General features: G+C 37.2%; 1 protein-coding gene across 1 annotated transcript; it reads right to left on the bottom strand.

Moving 5' to 3' along the window:
• Positions 1–662: 662 nt before the first annotated feature.
• RIMOC1 (RAB7A interacting MON1-CCZ1 complex subunit 1) lies at positions 663–21,458 on the bottom strand. The gene is made up of 6 exons (XM_069096230.1): positions 21,302–21,458; positions 18,332–18,438; positions 13,359–13,505; positions 10,077–10,208; positions 9,151–9,265; positions 663–6,267 (listed from the first exon to the last, which is right to left on the bottom strand). The coding sequence occupies exons 1-6, from the start codon at positions 21,405–21,407 to the stop codon at positions 5,984–5,986; spliced, it is 891 nt and encodes a 296-aa protein (XP_068952331.1). The 5' UTR covers positions 21,408–21,458; the 3' UTR covers positions 663–5,983.
• Between the last annotated feature and the right edge of the window lie 261 nt (positions 21,459–21,719).

The raw sequence follows: 21,719 nt of genomic DNA, 5'->3' as shown, positions 1-21,719 counted from the left end.
GTTATCCCCTTTAAAGCTACCTTTCCTTTAGAAAAGCAAATCAAAACAACCTGTGCTAGCAGGCCATCCTGGGTATGCTGGGGTGCTTGCTATCACATATCTCCCCCATTAGAATATAAGTCTATTGTTAGTAAAGATGACTTCATTCTTGGTACTCCTAATCTCCAGGGCCTAACACAGTGTCTGGAAATATAATAGGTGCTTCATATTATTTTAATTATTGTGCCCAAAGCAGATTATAAGTAGGTAGGGAGAGAGAAGGCAGATGAAGTATGGTTGGGTGGCTTGGGGTCATCCAGATATGGCAAGCTCCCACCAATTTGAATAGCCCACATCCCTCTCCCAGCTTAAAGGTCCAGTAAGGAAAATAGATGAGGAAGGAAGGGTGGCTTAGCAGGAGGATGACAGTGAATCATGAAAAACAAGTAATTTTAACAAAAATCATGGTGCTTTTCTCATGCAGAATATTTAAAAGACTTATAGGAGCTTCCAACTTTAGAACCAGAGATCAAACTAGTTCAATACTTTCTGCATTTGTAGAAACTGAAAACCTAGAAGTTAACTGATATAATTTGCCCCAAAGACACAATTTTTTCAGTGGGAGAACTAGAAATACTACTGAATGAAAACAAAGCAAGGTATAAATTTAGATCAATCAATCATTAATTTAACAAGCATTTTATTTAGTACCTCCAAGCCAGGTACAGGGCTAGGAACAAGGCATACAAAAAAAAAAAAAAAAGGAAAAATGTCCCTGGCCTCCTGATATTTATGTTCTATCAGAGTTCTAAAAGTAAAATACTTATAAACTGTGCCAAATTCCAAGCAGATAAAGTCATTGTTAATTTATTCTTGATGCTTCAGAATTAATAATGGTATACAATTGTAGGCATATCACCAAACTCTGTGTATGGTACAAAGCAAAGCATTCAATAAACGAATCTGAATGGAGACTGCCTCCGAAATCCCAAATAGCAACTCATTTATTCATTCTATAAGCATTCATTTAAGTGCCTACCACATACATACAACTGTGCTAGGTATTGGGAATACATAGACAAAAAACAAACAGTACCTGTCTTCAGTGAGTTGACATTATACTGGAGGTGGGGGTGAAAGCAGGGAGGAGGAAACAACATATGTATATACTTAAATAAATATATACAAAGTAAACACAATATTGTTTTTGACAGGCACTAGGAATTGGGAAATCAAGATAGGCCCTTACAGGAGATGAAACTTGAGTAGGGCCTTGAAGGAAGCTAAAGATTCTCCAAGGCAGAAATGAGGGCATATTTATAGGCATGGGAGGGAGAGAAGCTTATGCAAAGACACTGAGATGGGTCTTAAAGTTTTATATGCAGAGGACAGCAGCTAAGTTATTTTGATTAGAAAGTAGGTAGAATGTGTAGAGCATGATGTGCACCAAGACTGGGAAGACAAGACTAAAGGGTTTTAAATGCCAAATAGAGAAGTTTGCATTTTATCCTAAGGGCAACAGGAAGATGACAAGTTGACCTTCTTGGGTAGTAGAGTGATATATATGTGCTTTAGGAATGTGAATTTGGTAGTGATAGGGAATATGGATTAAATAGAGAGGATGGAGGCAAAGACACCCATTTGATGGGGTTCTTGGGATCTATATTTGTAACATCAATTTGTAATGCCACTTTGTAACATCAGTCTGTAAAATCACACTACCCTCCCCCATCCCCCAGGCTCAGAGCATTAACTCTGCCCAGCAACAACTCATGAATTGTTTATCTCAGCTTGGAACAATAACAAGCTATTCTTATGAATCCTTCACTAAAGTATCTATAAACATTCCAGATTAGGCAACTATTATCTCCCCTTTGTATAGTGTCCTGCTGCACCCATAAATCCTTTCATACCCTATCTCTAGGTTGACTCCTTGGCTGCCTCAATGAATCCTTCAGGACTCTATCTTTGAGTTAACTCCTTAAGAGCCTTGGTTCCCAGACATCAATCTTGTCAAACATGACACTGATGGGTGGCAGATTAGGCACTTGTCCATCAGCCCTTGACCGCTCCTTGACTTAGTGATGTTTCAAGCCTAAAACCACACCTCCAAGTAGTCCCCCCTCCCCCCTTGGGCTTTTTCCCAGTGAATCATAGGCAAAAAACCTTCAAGGTGACATTAAAAATGCATGTTCCTTTAAACACTGGCCCCACCTTAACTCCTCCCTAATCCCACCCTTAATCACCTAGTTAGCACAATCAGCATGGGTTCTACTATGGATTACCCTATAAAAATCTTAATTCTACCGATTTAAGGTTGCAGGTTCCCAAAAGGACTCTTGCCCACTGTACAGCCTAAGGACCCTTGCCTGCTGTAAAGCGTACAATAAACTCTTATAACTCTGACTCCAAGTCAGCCTGGGCTGAATTCTTTCCAGACTGAATCACAGGTTTTCTGGTCTTAAGATAAAGATCAGAGTTCCTGCTGAACCTATTGGGAGCCATCCCTCATCACATTCACTGCATTTACATCACACAGGAGTTCTCAGCTTACATAAGGTGTGAATGTACCATAAAGTCCCTCATAGTCACAGTCCCACATTTCCAAAAGTCCCCATCAATCTTTTAACTCTGGGTCTCGACCCCATATGAAGTTATGAGAAATTTGGCAACAATTAAAGGTTTCTGAATGTGCATCAACCAAAAATTAATTAAAAATCAAAGGTGTAATGAATCCAAGGTGTTTCTGGCAGCACTTGCCCATGCTGCATCTGGAAAGTTCACTGCAGCCTTGGTTCCAAACACAAAGTATGCACACTTTGCACTGAGCATGCCATCAGGTCATGCAATGCCAACAAATGCTGCCAAAACTCAAAAAGGGGTCAGGAGTGGAAAAAGTTTAAGAAGCCCTGCCCTAGTTAATAACATGCAATGAGCATGACAGAGGAGATTCCCGAAATAGTCCCACAGTGCCTTCATACAGATTGGGAGTTCAGGGTCCTCCTCTTGTCTGGCATGTGTGATCTGGGAACATGTCCAATTCTGCTGCCTCTCATTAGTAAGAAAGTAGAAAATAAAAACCTGTTAAAAGTTCTGTCACATACAAGCTAATTAATGAGAAAATGAACATCTTGATTCTGCCTTTAATGTTTCCTTTACTAAACTACACATTTCTCATGTACTCAGAATGTTTAAAAAAAAACTCTTTTTATTATTATAAAATGACAATTGTTTTTTACAATAATGCCTTCTTATAGATACATCAAACTTTTACTTAGATTATTTCACTCCACAACTGACCTATGAGATAGGCAGGTCAAGTAGTATCATCCTCATTTTATGGACATGAAAACAGGCTCAGAAAAATTAAATAACTTGCCCAAGAGGTCATAGTTAATCAGTGGCAGTGCTAAGATTTAAACCTGTTTAAAGTGGCTACTATCATAACATACATTTTTACAATTATATCCTATAATCAAAACAATCTATGAGTTCTCACCATAATAAGGATGGTAAAGTTCACTAAAAAAGATGAACAAAATCTCAAAATCCAAATCAATGAACACTTATCAAATATCTATTATGTGCAAGGCACTATATTAAGTACTGGGGATAAAAGGACAAAAAAAAAAAAACAGTTCCTGCCTGCAAACTTATATTCCCTTGGAACTGTACAATGCTAATACATGTACCTATAAACCAAGGAAGGTAAGAGCATTAAAAACCAAGGAGGATGGAAGAGAGATAAAACTAACACAGGTTTTATGCAAACAATGTCTCCTGAACTGACCCCTGGAGGAAAAGGAGGCTTCTAGAAGGTGGCCTGGGTACAAAGGCAACTTGTATGGAAGTCCTGCGACAGATTCTGAATGCAGTTTGGAATTACACCCCAATTAAACTTCCTTTGACCCAGTGTTATCATTACTAGTCATATGCCACAGAGACATTAAAAACAGTACACATGTACAAAAATATTTATATGAGCACTTTTTGTTGTAGTAAAGAAATGGAATCTAAAGGGGTATCCGTAAATTCTGGTATAGGAATAGAATTGTACCAAAGAAGATGACAAAAAATAATTGGTTAAGAGAAATCAAGAAGGCCTATATGAACTGCTATATAATGAAGTGAGCAGAACCAGAACAATTTATATTACTATAATATCATAAAGCAAAACAGCTTAGAAAGACTTAAGAACTCTGAGCCTCACAATAACTAACCATGACTCCAGAGTATGGTAATGAAGCATGCTTCCCAATTCCTAACGAAAAAAGTGAAGAACTAAAGGTAGCAATCAATCCATACACATATATTTTTCAACATAGCATGTGTGTATCTCTTTTGATTGACTATGCTTGTTACAAAAAAGAGTTTTTTATTTTGGGGAATTTATATTTACATTTAGGGGAGAGGGGAAGTTAGTTATAGTGATGGCAAAAAAAAAGAAATGAAAGTATCAATGAAGTACTGAAGAGAAGGCACAGAAAAGATAAAGGTTCAAAAGGAAACACAATAAGCAAGATAGATTTTTAACTATTTGAATATATCATATGCTTTATAAAAGGAAACAAGCGGGACATAAAGATTTGATTTCATATGCAGTGTTGTTTTCTGTTCTTTGTATATGAAAATGTCATTGACATTTGTCAAGTTTGGAATGAAAAAATTTTTTTTAAAGCTAAGAAAGTACATTAGAACATGGAACATCAGTAAGTTTGTGAGAATACTTTAGGGGGACATGAACATAAATAAGTTTGTGAACAGTCAACAGACTAGTTTGGTTGGAGCACAGTGTATCAAGGAAGTGGAAAGATGAATGTGAAATATGTTGTAGACACAGAATCACTAAGACTTGGAAACTGGTGGTGGTGTTCACCCTTCGTTTTCAGAGGATCACTGACATCACAGGATAGTGTCTTGATTCCTGTATGGTATGGATTTAAATGAGCCAGAGTTACATAAAGTTGTCAGCCTCATTCCAGTCAATGAAGTTCAATGGCAAAAAAAAAAAAAGTCAGGATGACTGGAGATGGCCTGGAATGCATTTGACTACTTGGCACAACATATGGCCACATGCTACTCACAGCCTGCTAGAAGATTTCAGGCAGCCCACAAAAAATGTAGAGGATGCAAAATAGGCCTGCACAACATACACCCCAAGGGTTGTTATGTTGTGCAAGCCTGCTCTAAGCGCCCCATAGCACCTGCCTTCAGCTGCCTTCAAATTGTTCTCATTGCCCACTCTGCATGGGGTTCACATGCTTGGGATAGACATCCCTTTAACTCACCAACAGGCCAATGGGTTTGAGACCCGTTACCCTTCTTCCTCGATGGTTTTACTGGGGTGTGGCCACCACACACGCTACCGCTTCTTGGCTCCACAGGCGAGAGCTGGGTGATAGGTAGACACCAAAGGTGGATGAACATCCCTGAAAAGGGCTTGGCAAGCCCTCACACCAGAGGCGCTCCTCCTCCTCCATCAACCCATACACTAGCAGGGGGTGAGGGAAAAATAAAGAATGGCCTTTAAGGTTATGAACCTGAGCAACTGGGAAGATGGCGATAACCTTAACACAACTGCAGAAGAATGGAAGAAGCAGATTTTGGTGAAGAGGGATAGGAGGGAGAAGACAGAAAACTTATTATATCCTCAAACAGCTAAATAAGATACTATCAGATTCTTAGCCATGAGGTATTTGAAGGCTCTCTCATTCAAATTCAGAGTACACTAAATTCTGCTTTAAAAGTTAGAAAATATTTAACAATTAACATACATAATCAGATTGTCATTTGAGATGTTATTTCAGAAGTTTAAAATTTTTTAAAAAATAAAATGATGTTGATAGCTAAACAGATGAAGAAAATCTATAAACCATACTACATTGTATAATGTGAGCTAAAATTACATTAGTTCAGCATCAGCAAGTCTTTTATTTTCCAGAGTTCTTGAAAAAAGTATCTTTTTGTAGTAAAAAAGGAAAAAATTAGCAAAGGTGAGAATGTACTAGTGATGGCAATGTTGGAAGAAGTCTAGTATTTTCTTCGCATTTGTTGTATTCCATGACTGTCCTTTCAGGGGTCCTTCACAAATAGATACATACTTTCTTAAAATCTTTTCTCCTATTTCTCGAAAATCCAAGGAATCTTTGAGTGAAATGATGCTTGTCCCAGGTCCATTAGTGTCTATGTCACAATTTTCTGGCTCTTCATTTACACAATACTTTAGTCCCCAATAACACATTTCTCCACTGTACATCATGGCCAGCAAATGCGTGTCACTGAACACACCTAGAAAAATCATTAGGTTGAGATTATAATTACATAATTAAATTTTTTAATATTTCCTTAAAACTTTCTGTAATAACTTCTATTATTTTTAGTTCTTCCCATGTCCAACAAAACTTCAAATAACCACAACTTGATCAATCAAAACAGTCAGCTAAATGCCATTCTTTTCTCTATAGTTTATTTTTGGAAAAGGTATATACAACCAACTGCTACATATTATTTTTTTTTGCTTTTTGGAGGGACAATTAGGGTTAAGTGACTTGCCCGAGGTCACACAGCTAGTTTTTGTGCTAAGTGTCCAAGGCTGCATTTGAACTCAGATCCTCCTGACTCCAGGGCCAGTGCTCTATTCACTGCACCACCTAGCTGCCCCAAAAGAGCTACATATTTTTATAAAATTTCCAAAATATACAAAGTTTAGCTCAAAGTCATACATCTTCCTTCTGCAACACATTATGCAATTCACAAGTGTTAAAAGTCATGACTTAGATGCATTTCAAGATTTTCAATAAGAAAAAATGTTTTTGCCATGTCCAATATACTTTATTGATTATAACAGTAAAAGGCATTAAACCATTTTAGAAATGTTTTCAGCTAAGGTTGATGAAACAAAAACAAGTTTCTAATTAACCAGAATATCCCAATCACTGAATTTAGATAGTTTTCAAGAACAAAATTGTTATTAATAATAAAAGTTTGATGAATTATGAGATGAAATGTAGTAAAAACAATTCAGTAAACATTTAAATAAGTACCAACTATGTACAAAGCACAATGAAAGGCACTAGGGGTATAAGACAAAAGCAAATTAGTCTCTGCTCTCAGGTTATAGTTTATTAAAAGGATACAACATACACAGAGATGAATAATAAATGGTCATTTGAGCAGAGAGAACACTGATAACTGAGGGGACTGACAAAGGCCTCATAGAAGGAGTGGCACCTTAAAGGAAGAAAGATAGGAAGAAGTACATGTCAGGAAGGCAATGTTTGTAGGGGCAGAGAAGGAGCCAGTAGAGATGGAGAGACTGAAGGTGAAATAAGGAATGATTGATTGGGCAGTCACCTAGAGGCAAGAGATATGATCAAGTGAAAAAGAGAGCCTTGGCCAAAAGGACCACTTCTTCCTAAGAGACTAAAGCAAAAAGAGATGTTGAGGGATTAAAATAGGAGAGATTACAGAGATGGTAATGGATGGGAAGCAAGATTCTTATGAATGGGATGAGAAAGAAGTTTCTGAGTAATAGGTTTAGAATAGTCACTAGAGGGGAACGATAGAGAGCCCGTCAGGAAAGAATTAAAAGATCTCTATGAAGCACATAGGACCCGACGGAGATTAGAGTGACTTCCTTCTGTAGCATTCAGGTGGAAGATAGATGGTAGAGATTACTGTGGATTTCAAACTGACAAGTAACGAACAGGCATTAGAGGGTGCCACAGTAGAGTAACATAGTACAAAGTTAACCTGTTAGGTATAGGATCAAGAAGGTGAAGAGAGGTGATAGACAAAGAGAAAAGGGAATTGCACTGAGACTAGAGGTTGAAGTAAGGCTGAAGAACAAGCTTATGAAGAGGGAGCCAAATGAAGATGGAAGGTTAGGGGGCTGTGGTCTGAGGGGAATTTTCAGAGTTCAGGAACAAGAAAATGGCACAGCCTGGGAGAGGTAGTGACCTCTAAAGTATGATCATCCATACAGGTAGCTGAGGTGGAATAAAGATGTAGGTCCTATAAACTGAATTAACTATTTGGAGGTAGAATATTTGAAAGATTCATGACTTCATCATTGAAACACAGACTATATCCTCCCCAGGGCTAAGCAGTCAACAGCCACAAGTTGTGGTCAAAAATGAGGAACCTCCTAATAGGCTTCTCTGGTAACAGACTGATTCTCTAGCACACTGATGGTAGAACCTTTGAAAAGTTAAGGACACTTCCATGCATCGATGAGGCACTTAAGAAGATTGTACTAGAGGCAAAGGGAACTAAAGTACAGTAAATAGGATATCTTACTTTACCTTAAAATAAACAGGCTAGATATTCTCACTTAACATGGAAGTTAAATGATTTGTGCTAGTCATACATCTACTAAGTGTTTGAGCTACAACTTTTCTGTAAAAAGGAGTAAAATCCTTTTGAAAAAGTACTGTCATTAGCTTTCTCAGTTAATTGTTAGGTAGTTAAAGGTAAAGATCTCTTTAAGATTTCTGATCTTAGAGAACATCACAGGATGTAATAAAGACAAATGAAATAATCTGAAAATATGAAAATCTATTTTTATTCAATGATATATCAAGGAATAATCACTGACTTGAAATGGAGGACAATAAAGTCTGGTTATAAAAACTTGTTATGCTTTGAAGAAAATTACCAATAGTTTGAAAGACACAATTTATTAAAGATTATTCCAATTTCAATATCTGTAGAGTAACATTTTAAGAACTAATGTTGAATGCTTAGCCTCAGTTTCCTCATCTATAAAACAAGGATGTAGCCAGTACCAGGTACTTTACCAAACTGTTATGAGGGCAACACTTTGAAAACTGTAAAGTTCTAGATACGTGTGAGCTATCATTATTATAAAAATCACTTATTAAAGTCAGTGTAAAAGGTATCCAATTTATCCTATTTTCCCTTCTTTAATGGAAAATCCCATACTTCTGATCCAAATATCTAGTTCTCACAATTTAAGAGACCAATTTATAATTGCACAGATTTCTCACATTAAGAGAAGTCTCTCATCTTCAACTAAATTCTAAGAAAAAAAAATAATTTTCACATCTCACATCTAAGCCTAACTTTATATATCTGGTTCACAGTGAAATCCAAAAATGTAATATCTGCAGAACTTTAAAATTTTAAATAAACACATAAAGTTCAGGTTACCTTCACTAAGTAACTTAGCTGTGTCTATGTCTTGAAAAGAAATATCTTCATTTAGTTGAAGAGGGCATCGGAAATTAAACATCTTTAGCAAGTAACTGATTCCATCAATGAGGCACTGAAGAAAAGCAGAGAACTGTATGTTATATGCAAAGTCACTAAAAGTTTTGATATTAACTTTGATTCATGCTCATTTTAATGGCATAATGTAATTTTGTCATTGCTCAAAATGTCTGTGATAAAATAACAGAAAAATAGCCTTTGGCAATTACTGAAAAAAAAAGTTAATTCCTCTATCAACAAAAAGGCTACACCCAGCAAGATTGAGTTCTGTTGAATCAACAAACTTTGTACTTATGGACTTCCTGAATTTATGACTAGGTCAGATCCTTTCCAGATAACTGTTTCTAAATACACATAACAGTTACATGAATATTAATGAAGCAATAATTACCCAGGAAATGGGTTTGTTCACAATGGCAAGATTTGACCCAATACTTGGCACATTCCTTAAATAAGCAAAACCACACAATTCTAGGGTTGAAAGAGACACTGAAGTCACCAAATAAAGTTCTCTCATTATCCTTCCCTCTCCATATATGACCAATCTAGACTAAAAAATATTTACTTTGCATTTCAAGGGGAATATTTTACAACCTCCATAAAAAACAATGTCAATATTTAAATGTCAGAAAATTATTTCTCATTGCTGATCTGAATCTTAATTGTTGCAGGACAAGCATGCTTCTTTTCTTCTGTTAGAACCAATAAACAGGACTATAAAAGTGGATTAAGTTAATTAACCAAACATGTTTTGGCCTGATCAAATATAGCATAAAGATTGATAAATTTTACTTATAACTGAGAAAAAAGAAGTGTTCTTGAAACCGACAATCAACGCCACACAACATATCCATAATGACAGATACCTTTTTAAGCACATCTGTCTTTGCTGACTGCCATTCTTCCCTTGCTGTCACAGTATGGCAATACATATAGAGTAGGGCTCCTCTTCTCCAATAAAGGCATTCTAGTAGTTCTGTCTCAAGTATATCAGAGTGCTGAAAGCAGAACATTACTGAAGAAATTTTAATTTTCACATGGCTTACAAATTTAAAAAAATTATCAACTGAGTTATAAATCAACACTTGTATCTCATAAGATTAAACATGCAAAAAAATTCATTTTATGCAATGGTAAAATAGGGAGTACTCATTCACTTTAAAGAAGAACTTTTCTTACTAAAATATTAACAGTAAGTTTCCCTAGGGAAGGTTTTTTCCAAACCAATTTGCCAATGAAATACTTTGGGGTTGAAATATGTTGAGAAAACCTATAAATTCTGGTGTAAAAGGTCTGGGAGAATGTATTATCCCTGATCTAAAAGTAGGATAGTAGATTTTAGTTTAAAGAGTCTTTTTCCATACCTATGTCTTGTTTCCCTTTACCTATGAAATATTAATTGGGAAAATATCATTAGCATAAGCACTTTTTTTTTTTACAGAATTGTTATTTACAAAGAACAGAATGCCAATTGAGTGCAATGCAGTTGGAGAAACCTCCTTAGGAATTTAAAATACACTTGTGTGTCATTAATTATACTGAACTTTTCAGGAACTCGTCTTTTGCCTAAAATATGGTATATTACCATGGTATAATTATTCTAGTTCCACTAAATAAAGTAATGAAACAAACATGAAATAACATGTGACCCAAAAAAACCTGAATACAATTTTTTTTAACATATGAAATCAATTTTAAATGAAACTTGAGAAGCAGTATAGTTTAGTGGATACAGCACTGGACTTAGCATCAGGAAGACATGGGTTCAAATTCAGCCTCAGACACTAGCTGTGTGACCTTGGACAAGCCCCTTCACCATTCCAGGTATTTCCTTTTGTATAAAATGAGGGTTGCTCTTGAAAGTCTCTTGAACTCCTTTTTAGCTTTAGATGTATGATTTCCTAATGATTTTCTGAAATACAAAGTCTTGCTGTTTAAAAGAATCTATTATGAACAATCCTTTTGTGATGTGATTAGAATGTTACCCCCTGACTTACAGTTATATGAATTTGTGTTTTTTTTAACAGATTAATTTTGTTCAAGATTTAAGAAAGCCCTGACACTTCTATATTAGCTATAAAAAGACATTCAAATAAAGTAGTATTGAAAAGGAAACCACTAATTAACATTCTTTGTGAGAAAATAAAGAATACTGAATTTTGCAAAAAAGTAGATACTCATGGTTTTAAAAATTAAGATTGTTCTAATGGATTTTTATTATATTAATATTCTAAAATGTGTAAAATATAAAAATGAGGAACTTGTGTAATCAGGTTACAACTTTCTTCTATTCTTTTTTTCTTAGCATTTTAGAGTTTTTTTAATTTAACTTTAATATTTTTTCCAGTTAACAAACCTTTATTTTCTCTCCTCATTACCATCCCCCCCAATAATAAAAATAAGTAAAAATAAAATCCCTATGTATTCACTAATACATATTCAAGCCAAACATTGGCCATGTCCAAAAATACATGCCTCACTTCATATTTTAAAGCCATCATGTCTCTGGCAGGAGATGGGCATAGTGTTTCAGCTTTGGTCTTCTGGACTACTGCTTTGTCATTGCACTGATACTTTTTTTATTTCATGTTGTTTTTATCATTTCATTGTCACTGTATAAATGGTTCTCCTAGTTCTGCTCACTTCACTCTCTCCCAATTCATAGCAGTCTTCTATGTGGCAACTAGGTGACACAGAGGACAAAGTTCTTAACCTGGAGTCAGGAAGCCCCTGAGTTCAAACCCTACCTCAGATATTGTATAGCTGTGTGACTCTGGGCAAGTCACCTATCCTCTCTAAATCTCAGTTTCCTCATCTGTAAAATAAGGATATTAATAGCCCATAACTTTCAAGGTTTTTATTAGGAATGAGATAATATATGTAATAAATGTATCCTTTGAGAACCTTAAAGCAGAATCTAAATACTCCCTATGTTATTATTGCCAGTTCCTCTGACACTACCCAGTTCTCTATATCTAATGGCTTATTAATAAATTTCAATTACATTCATATATCATATTTTGTTTAGCTATCCCCCATTAGGTAGTCAACCCCTTAGTTTCCAGTTTACTGCTATTACAAAAAGAGTGGCTATAAATATTTTTTACATATGGGTCCTTTTCCTCCTTAGATCTCTTTGAGGTATTGGCCTACTAGTAGTGTTGCTGGGTTAAAGGGTAAACTATAGTGACTCTTTAGGCAATTTCAAATTTCTTTCAAAAATGGTTAGAGCGATTCACAGCTCCATCAACAGTGTAGTAGTGTGTCTGTATATTCCTATACCTTCCAATATTTATCATTCTCCTACTTTATCATCTTTGTCAATTTGATGGGAGTGAGGTACAATTTCAGAGTTGTTATAATGTTCATTTCTTTAGTTATTAATGATTTGGAGCATTTTTCATATGGTTTTTTGATAGCCTGGATTTCTTCCTTTGAAAATTGCCGGCTCATATCCATTGACCATTGATCTATTAGGGAATGGCTCGTAGTCTTACAAATTCCAATCAGTTCTTTACATAACTTGGATAGGATACCTTTATCAGAACAACTTGCTACAAAAATTTTTTCCCATTATTTGTTCTCCTTCTAACTTTAATTGTACTGGTTTTATCTGTATAAAAAGGCTTTAATTTTATGTAATCAGAATCAACAATTTTAGATTCTATAATTTTCTCTATCCTTTTTAGGGTGAGTAATGAACTTTTCCTATCTCTATATCAGAAAAGTAGTTTCTTACTTGTTACTCTAATTCCTTATGTTAACACTTTTTTGTCTAAGTCATGTATTAATTTGGCCTTATCTTGGAGTGAACTATTAATTCAGACCTAATTTCTGCCAGACTGATTTCCAGTTTTCCCAGTAATTTTTGTCAAATAATAAATTCTTACCCCAATAACTGGGTCCTACACTCTGCTACTCTGTTTGCTTTTGCATGTTGTGTACCTCACCTGCTCTGCTAACCAACCTCTTTAGATTTTAATTATTACCAAATCATTTAGATAAATATTGCTTTGCAGTATAATTTGAGATTTGATATGGTCTTCCTATTTAACCATTACTCAAGATAGGATACACATATGGGTAAGAATAATAAAATTTTAGGATTATCCATGTTCCAATGTGATCCATAGTAGCTCTGTACTCACTCTTGGATGCAGATTACTGTCTTTAACTAAAACTTCTGGTTCTGTAAGAATAGTGATTAAGTCCTTTACTTTCTGTAAAGAAGTGTCTTCTGGAAAATCTTCATCTACCAGCTTATTCTCTTCAAAATATGTCATGTCCAATATAGCCTGGAAAAAAGGGGGAAGGGGTGAGAAGGTATTTAAATAAGGTGTTCAAACCCAAAGGGATGACTTTTCTAAATGTGAGATACACAATATGAGTTGGTAACTATGAGGAGAAACTGAAACAGAGACAAATGGAACTAAGGTATTATGCAGAGCTATAATAAAGAGAAAACACAAATATTTTTCCCCTGAAGCAGCATTGTGAGCCCCTTCTGACTCTCCTGAGAAATTCTGTTCCTATCATGTTTAAGTACTGACTGCACTGGGAAAGATATGAACTCAAGCAGTCCCTACATCCATGTACATATATTCTAATGAAGAATAGGACCCATGTAAATGTAAGCAGCATAAAGTAATACCTGAAAGTTACCAAAGAAGATTTTACTCTAAGCTCTTCAACATTTCAACATCTAACCTTTCCAGTGGTAGACTAGAGATGGCCCCACCTTGCAGGTTCATCCACAATTCTAAACTGCATAAGAAGGTATTAAGAAATGAATAAGTGTCCTGATACCAACCATGGAAGTTGAGGATCTAAAATCTAACACAGAGGCCCCTAGGAGTAAAGCTGATAATGATGATGATGATGATGAGTGGAAGCCAAAAAAATCAAAGGTTCCAAGAAGAGCATGCAAGGGAGCTCCTGTACCATGCAGGAACCAGGAACAGCAAGTGGCTACATTCAGCAGTACAGAAAATATACAGGACTCTGAAGTCCTCTTCAAGCTAGAGGTTCCCACAGAAGTGACCCCAGGACTGAGCTTCTTCAAACCCGTCTGTGCTACTTCTAATAGCAAGGTACTTCAAGAGATATATGATACGAGCCAGGTGCTATTGGTCACAAAAATAAAAAGCAGAGTCCTTCCCCTGTTCCTCTAGAGATTGGTCCAGAAGCTCCCTCCCAGGAATACAAGGCCCCAGGGGAGAAGGAGAAGCAAGTTCTGAGCAGCACCACTAGCTTCTTCTCTGGCTGAAGTGAGAAGGAGGCAGTGAGGAGGAGGTAGCCCTCTAAATTAGAGGCACCTGCTGCCCCAGCCAAGCCTGGGAGGTATCTTCATGCTGCTTTAGAAGTTGCTGAGGGAGGAGGTTTTTAGTGCCTATTTTGGATTTCTGGTTATTTGTTGTATAATAAAGAAGTTGTTCCCTTCTCTTCCACTTCCCCCCATTAGCTTCCTTATCTCCAGATGCTACCTCTGTTTCGAGCAGGCTGCCTGGAACTGCTGAGCTCTGAATGATTCCCATAACCCTAAAAAGTCCTTCACGTGTGTTGATCTGTCAGCTGAGAAGTTTCCCCTTTCCAGGATTTACTGGTTCCACCTAGATCAATATGAGGTTATCTGCCTTCATCCCAAGTACAGTGACTGGGATGAGGCCTTGTTGGTAGTCTTGACCTAGTGGTAGGTAAGTCTGGCTTAGTTTAGAAGCATGCATCTAGGTTCTACCTTGAGACAAGGGCAAGCCCTGTCCTGTTTTAGTAGGAATAAAGATCCTTGGTCTTTATGCTCTTGAGGCAAATGTTAATGATACTCCTAATTTTGTATGAATAAATAAACTCTGCAATCTAAAAAAAAGGAAATGAATAAATGTCTGTGTGTGCCTTTGTACATCAAGACTGATTAAGTTTCTTAGGTAATGGTTCTCTGTTTTTGGTTGTGGTTCTCTAAATAAATCTTTGAAAACTGTAATTCTGCATTCATTGATTATCTGCTGTAATCTCTTCGTCCTCTGGTCTCACTTTTCATAGGATCCGTGACTTAGCACTGCAAGGAACCTTAGAAGATTAGGTCCGACTAGTCTTTTAATCTTCCTCTTCTCTTTTTTTTCTATCTCTGCCGCTCTCCTTTTCAGTAAAGGATGTGAATGTAAGAAGGAGATATGTAAAGTTCTAAAGCTTAGTCAAGATTTGGCCAGTAAGGTCTTTACTAAAACATTTAATCTGTGGTTGTTTTAGTTCCTTAAAAGAAAAAATATTTTCAATTAAAACTGAAATAAATACTTATATTTAGTTAATTACTGTATATCTTCCTGTTTATGCATACACAGAAGAGAACCGTGTACACTTTCTCACTACCCATTGATTCCTCAATCCCTTGCAATCAGGCTTCCACTTTACTAAAACTGCTACCAAAAGAAAACTGGTGACTTCATAAATGCAAAAGCAATGGCCTTTGCTCAAGTTTTACCCTCCTTGACCCTCATGTAGCATTTGACCTCCCTGAATACTCCCAAATCCTAGATACTCTTTCTTTCCCTTGACTTCTATGGGCCTCATTTCATCTAACTATTCCTTCTTGATCTCCCTTTACTGGTTCATTATCTCCCACCTTTGCCCAAACACAAGTGTTCCCCCAAGGATTCTGTGCTGGGCTCTCTTCCTTTAAAAAAAAATCAACACACATTCTTTTGACACAATAGTCACTTCTCAATAAACACTATAAAATATATTCCTTGAAGACAATTAAACAATACTCCCAAATAGCATGACTGCTACCCATACAGCATGTATCAATTTCCAACCATTCAATGTTCCAAACTAAATGTTCTCTATTTCTGTTGCTGACACCACCACTACCCTGAAGCTTAAAACCCAAGACATCTTGGGCCTTCTCTACCTCATTAAACCTCATCACCTGTTAAGCCGTGTCACTTCTATCTCCACAGCTCTCCCATCTGTATTCTTTTCTCTAATCACAAAACCACCACCCTATTTTAGGTCCTCATACTTGTCATCTGGGCCCTTTAAAGCATCTCCTTTTTTTGTTGCTTCCAGGTGTCATCCCACAGCTTTAACCTTTCTTTAACACAGATGCCAAAATAATCTTTCTAATACTAAAAATCCCAATACATGTCACTCTCTTATTAAACTAATTCATTAGCTCTTATTACCTAACTTCCTTAGCCTAACATTTAAGGCCTTCTAGTATCTGGCTTCAAATTACCTCTCCAGTCTTATTTCAGATTACTAACTTTCCAACAAAACTGGAATACTACTTTTCCTTAAATCTGACAAGTTGTCTCCAGACTCTGGGCATTACCACAGGCTGCCAAGTATGCCACTTCACTTTCACCCTTTAAAATCCTGGCAGTTCATCCAAAAAGGAGGGTTATTCCTTTAACTGAAAATGTCCTCTCCCCTGTCAAATTTTCTTGGAGCAATTTGTCTGGATCTCTCCTTCCCTCTTCCTACAAATATCATAACCTACCTTGCATTATATTTGTTTGAGGACACATCATATCCTTCCAATAGAATATAAACTCTTCAAAAGCAGAGAATTATTATATTGTTCATCTCTGCTCTTTTAGTACCCAGCTCAGTACCTTATACTTAAAAAGTGATTGTTACTAAACAGTGAGGGGAGTCAAAACCATATCAGATGAGGATTAACTGATGTCTTTAGACCAAGACAGAGCATGGGATATGACAGGTATCTTAATATTGAAAAGCTGTCACATGGAAAAGATAAAAACCATCTATGTAGCTCCAGAAATAGACCACTGAGTGGAAATTATGGGGAGCCAACCATTTGTCAGTAATATTATAGAGGGTATTCCTGCATGAGAAAGGTGGTTGATTGGATCTCTAAGCACCCTACTACGGTTTCCTTCTTTGTCAAAAAGACACGATTTTACATAAAATCTTCAGCAAGTCACTTCTCTTGGGGTCTCAATTCCCTCATTTTTAAAATTAGGGGTTTGGTACTAGATGACTGCTAAGGTGCCCTTGATCAAATTACTTAAGCACTAAATATTCATTTCCTCATTTGTAAAGTTAAAAGGTCAGATTAGAAGGTAGCAGTTAGCATGCCTTATGTTAATCTCTTGCAAACATCTCATTTGATCCTCACAACCCAGGTAGGTGGGAAGGTGAAGTATTATTTTAAGGATAAAAAATAAATAAAAAGTAATTTGGGCAGGAACAGTGCCAACAACCTTCCATCTCGGTGCCTGAAGTGCACTTCCTCCACATCGCTTCCTCACAGAATTCTTTCTTCCTTCCCTTACACATCTTCTACATGAAGCCTTTCCTGATCTTAACAGTCAGTGCCTTCCCTTTCAAATTTTCTTGAATAAACTTTGTATTTCTTCTCTTTATATACTTATTACATAAATGTCTTTGTTGTCTACTCAAATAAAAACACAAGCCCCCTGCAAGTAGAACTGTTTCATTTACTGTGAGGCATTCTCTAACCCCTTCCCCCCCCACCCCAGCCCAACGTCTGGCACATAATTAGGTGATAATAAATGACTGCTGATTGACTGATGGATCAGAAAAGGTCTCAGAGACTTAAATAGATAAAGAAATCAGGAAGAACACTCCAGTAACATGGGCAAAGTGTAAGATGGAATGGAATGTACAAGGGACAGCAAATAGAGGCCACTTTAGTTGGAAGAAAAATTATGTGAGGAGAATAATATAGATATATCTAAAACATTAAGGTGGAGTCAAAATGTGAAAGGCTTTAAATACCAAACAGAGGACTTTGTATATTACTGGAGTTTCTTTAACAAGGAAGTGAGGTCTGGTCCTATACTTGGGGTGGTTTTTTGGGACAAAGCTTTCTCCAACCTCCCTCTCTCCCTACTCAAACATGGTTTTTGAATTATATCAGCATAAAATGCTATAAGTTATCCTTTTGTTTATTTCCCACATTAATCCCCACTTTCCCTAGTAACTACTTAACAAACTATCTCCACATGAAAAGAGCACTTTGACAAGTTAAATGAAACATTAAATTTTGACCAATTAACTAGCTTCATCAAACACACACACACACACACACACACACACGCTTTCTACGAAAGAAGTTTTTTTCAATAAATTAATCTACCTGTGTGTAAAGCTTTATAAGAACTGAAGGATTCACATTTTCTTCATCTTCTTTACAAAGGACTTTTAATTTCTCAAGAGAAGCAGAAGCCCGAATTAAAAATATATCTGTTAAAAAGAAATTAGTACAATGGTTATTTAGTATCTTTGCCAAAACAATAAAAAAAACCACACACTGCCAATTATCTCCCTTTATTCTCCCAAAAGTATTGTTTTGTACTTTATCTTCTCTAATAGTAATAATCTTCTCTACCACCAGTTCCACCACATACCTTAAAACTAATATCGGTAGTAAAATACTGAGCACATTCCAAACATGGCTTTTTCTTGTAGGCCTGGTGTTGTTTCTACAATTTTTAATAGTATTGTCCCATTTTAAAATGTTTAATAATCAGTCAAATGTTCAATAGCATAGAAATAATTATATACATTTGAAGGTTTCGATTTAAAAGTATTAATTTTCTTTTAAAACTTAAACCATCTGGGGCGGCCAGGTAGCACAGCGAGTAAGAACACCGGCTCCAGTGTTGAGAACACCTGGAGATCGAATCCCGGGCTCAGACACTTAGCACCCACCCAGAAACACCTGGCCTTGTAACCTTGAGCAAGTTACTTAACCCCAATTGCTTAGGGGCGGCCAGGTGGCTCAGCGAGTAAGAGCACCAGCTCCAGTGTCGGGATGACCTGGATCAAATCCGGGCTCAGATACTCAGCACCACACCCAGAAATAATAACTGGCCGTGTAACCTTGAGCAAGTTACTTAACCCCAATTGCTTTAAAAAAAAAACCAAAAACTTAAACCACCTTCTGCCAGGCCATAAATGATCAAATAAAAAGTCTTACTGAATTTCCAGATTTTCTTAGGAGACAGACACACACACACGACATTTTTATCAACCTCTTTTCCAATTTTAGTGTAAGCATTTCTCCTTCCATCAAAGTCTAAGAGAAACAAATTAGTGAACTGCCTTTGTATGCTGCTCCCAATATAGGTATATTTTTCCTCCATTCTACTCTTAATTTTTCTTTTCTTTCCCTAACTTAATACTCCTTCCCTTACTTTGTGCGTTTTCTTCCTATTCTGTATATCCCTGTCCATTCATCCAAGGTTCCCAGGAATGAAATGTAACAGATAATATAAGCATCTCACAGTAAATGATGAGTGATGGGGAAAAGGCAAGAATAAGTCCAGCAGCCAGTGTGGTTCCTGGACATAAAGTTGATTAATGATTTCCTTTATTACACATTTTGACATCTTTGAAATATGCATTGTGTGATTAAAAGTTGGAAATAGAAAAACTTTTGCAAATATAGAATACAATATGAAATATATCAACACAAGCTGACATAATACATAAATGTGTAACAATTCAGAATAAAAACAATTTAGTACTGAAATTTGGATAAACTTTCATAAATTCAAGTAAAAAATCTAGAATTATATGGGAAAAGTATACAAAACCAAACTGTGACAAATAATTAAAACTTGTATTTAAAGTTAGAAATGTTAAGCATAAACATAAGATCAGCTGAAACAAATACTTTGCAGCCTTCCTATAATAAAATTTAAAAGTTCCTTTTTTCCTGCTTTCTTTCAATGTTTTCCAGCTTTGAAAAAATATTACTGAGACTACAATAGCAAAACTAAACTGTTCTTATTGATGCCAGATATTGACTTGTTATTGAATTCAACAATTAAACATTTATTTGGTACCTACTGCAGTGAATTAGTCAGCATTTATGAAGAGCTTATCATGCAAGACACTGCATTGAGGATTGAGAAACACCCCCAGTAAATGAAGGCGTTTAATTCAATCTCTAAAGTCTTTTCCAGCTCAATCTACAATTCATTTGGTCCAGAAGCACTCCCATTTAAAGACTTGTGGATTGGATGGGTACATAGAATCTTAGATCTGAGAAGGCATATTGGAAATCTTCTAGATCAGGGATTCTAGGCAGTTTTGGTGTCATGGACCCCAATAGCAGTCTGGTAAAACCTAGGGACCCCTTTACAGAATGTTTTTAAATGCACAAAATTATAGTATGTGTGTATACATACATACACACACATATTGTTGTTGTTGAATACTTTCAGTTGTGTCCAACTCTTCAGGACCCCATCTGGAGTTTTCTTGGCAAAGATCCGGAGTGGTTTGCCATTTCCTTCTCCAGCATGTTTTACAGATGAGGAAACTGAGGAAAACAGGGTTAAATGACTTGCCCAGGATCACACAGCTTGTGTTTGAGGTCAGGTTTGAATTCAGGAAAATGAGTCTTCATGACTTCAGGCCCAGGATTGTGCCACCCAGCTGCCCTATCTATATAAATATGCATACATAAATGTATGTACATTTACATAGATAAATATTTTACATAAATTTTATTATATAGAATGTACACAAAAATTACATATAGGAAATTTGTATAATAGTAAACATTTATAAATTATGTGTGTGCATATGCATACATGTGTTATGTGTGGACAGACAGATATATGGTTGATGTTGTGCTGGAAGAGGTTCAAAATGACATCACGATGTTAGAGTCGGGGTACAGTCCCTGGGGCTGTGGCCGATTAGATCAATGCGAGCTTGGAAGGCTCTACCCCAGGCAGGGCACAAATAGTGTTCATATTTGAGATGGATTCTCAAAATCTGTGTATTTTGCATATACACACTTACAGGAGAAACCTATTATACTGCAATTTTTTCTCATTCAAGTCCAGGTACAGTGCGTGGGCCCCAGGTTAAGAACCCCTGATCTAGACCAAACCCTTCCTTTGCGGCCCAGAACGGTAAGTGACTCGCCCAAGGTCACACGGCCAGTCGGAGACAGTGCTACGACCTCCGCTGGGTTTCCTTCACTGACCATTGACGAGCCCTCGCCCCCCTCGACCAGGCCCAGCCGTCCTTGGGCTCCCCCAAGCTTCAATTCCCTTCTCCGGCTCCTCTCCCCGCCCCTGCCTCTCACCGTCTCCGCCGGCCGCATCGCGGAGCGGCAGGAGGCGAGCCAGGGCCCGATCCCCGCGTCCTCCCACCAGGCGGGCCACACTCCAGCCCTCCCTGACGGCCGCCATGACACCCCGAGGCTCGGAAGGGGCGCCCGGCGTGAGCCCGTCACGCGGCAGGGGCGGCGACCAACGAGGATCACCTGATCTGCGTGGTAGGGGAGGGCCGGGAGCGCCTGAGATGGGGAGGGGAGGAGAGAGAAAAGCTTGGACCGAAGCCTAGCGGAGGTCAAGGCCCGGCCCGCCACATACTACCTCTCCCTCCCCACCCCTTGCCGCCCACCGCGCTTCTCGAGACTGGAACAGGAGCGGAAGGGCGGAAACACCAGGGCACGCCTCTCCCCCGCCCTCTCCTCTCCACCAATAGAAAGCCGTTTCCAG

This window comes from Petaurus breviceps, unplaced genomic scaffold (assembly GCF_028583685.1).
Source record: "Petaurus breviceps papuanus isolate PSGF00001 unplaced genomic scaffold, PetGlider_PUasm1.0 229, whole genome shotgun sequence".
Taxonomy (NCBI): domain Eukaryota; kingdom Metazoa; phylum Chordata; class Mammalia; order Diprotodontia; family Petauridae; genus Petaurus; species Petaurus breviceps.
Note: the sequence above shows the minus strand (reverse complement) of the source record. Positions and strands in the feature narration are given on the sequence as shown.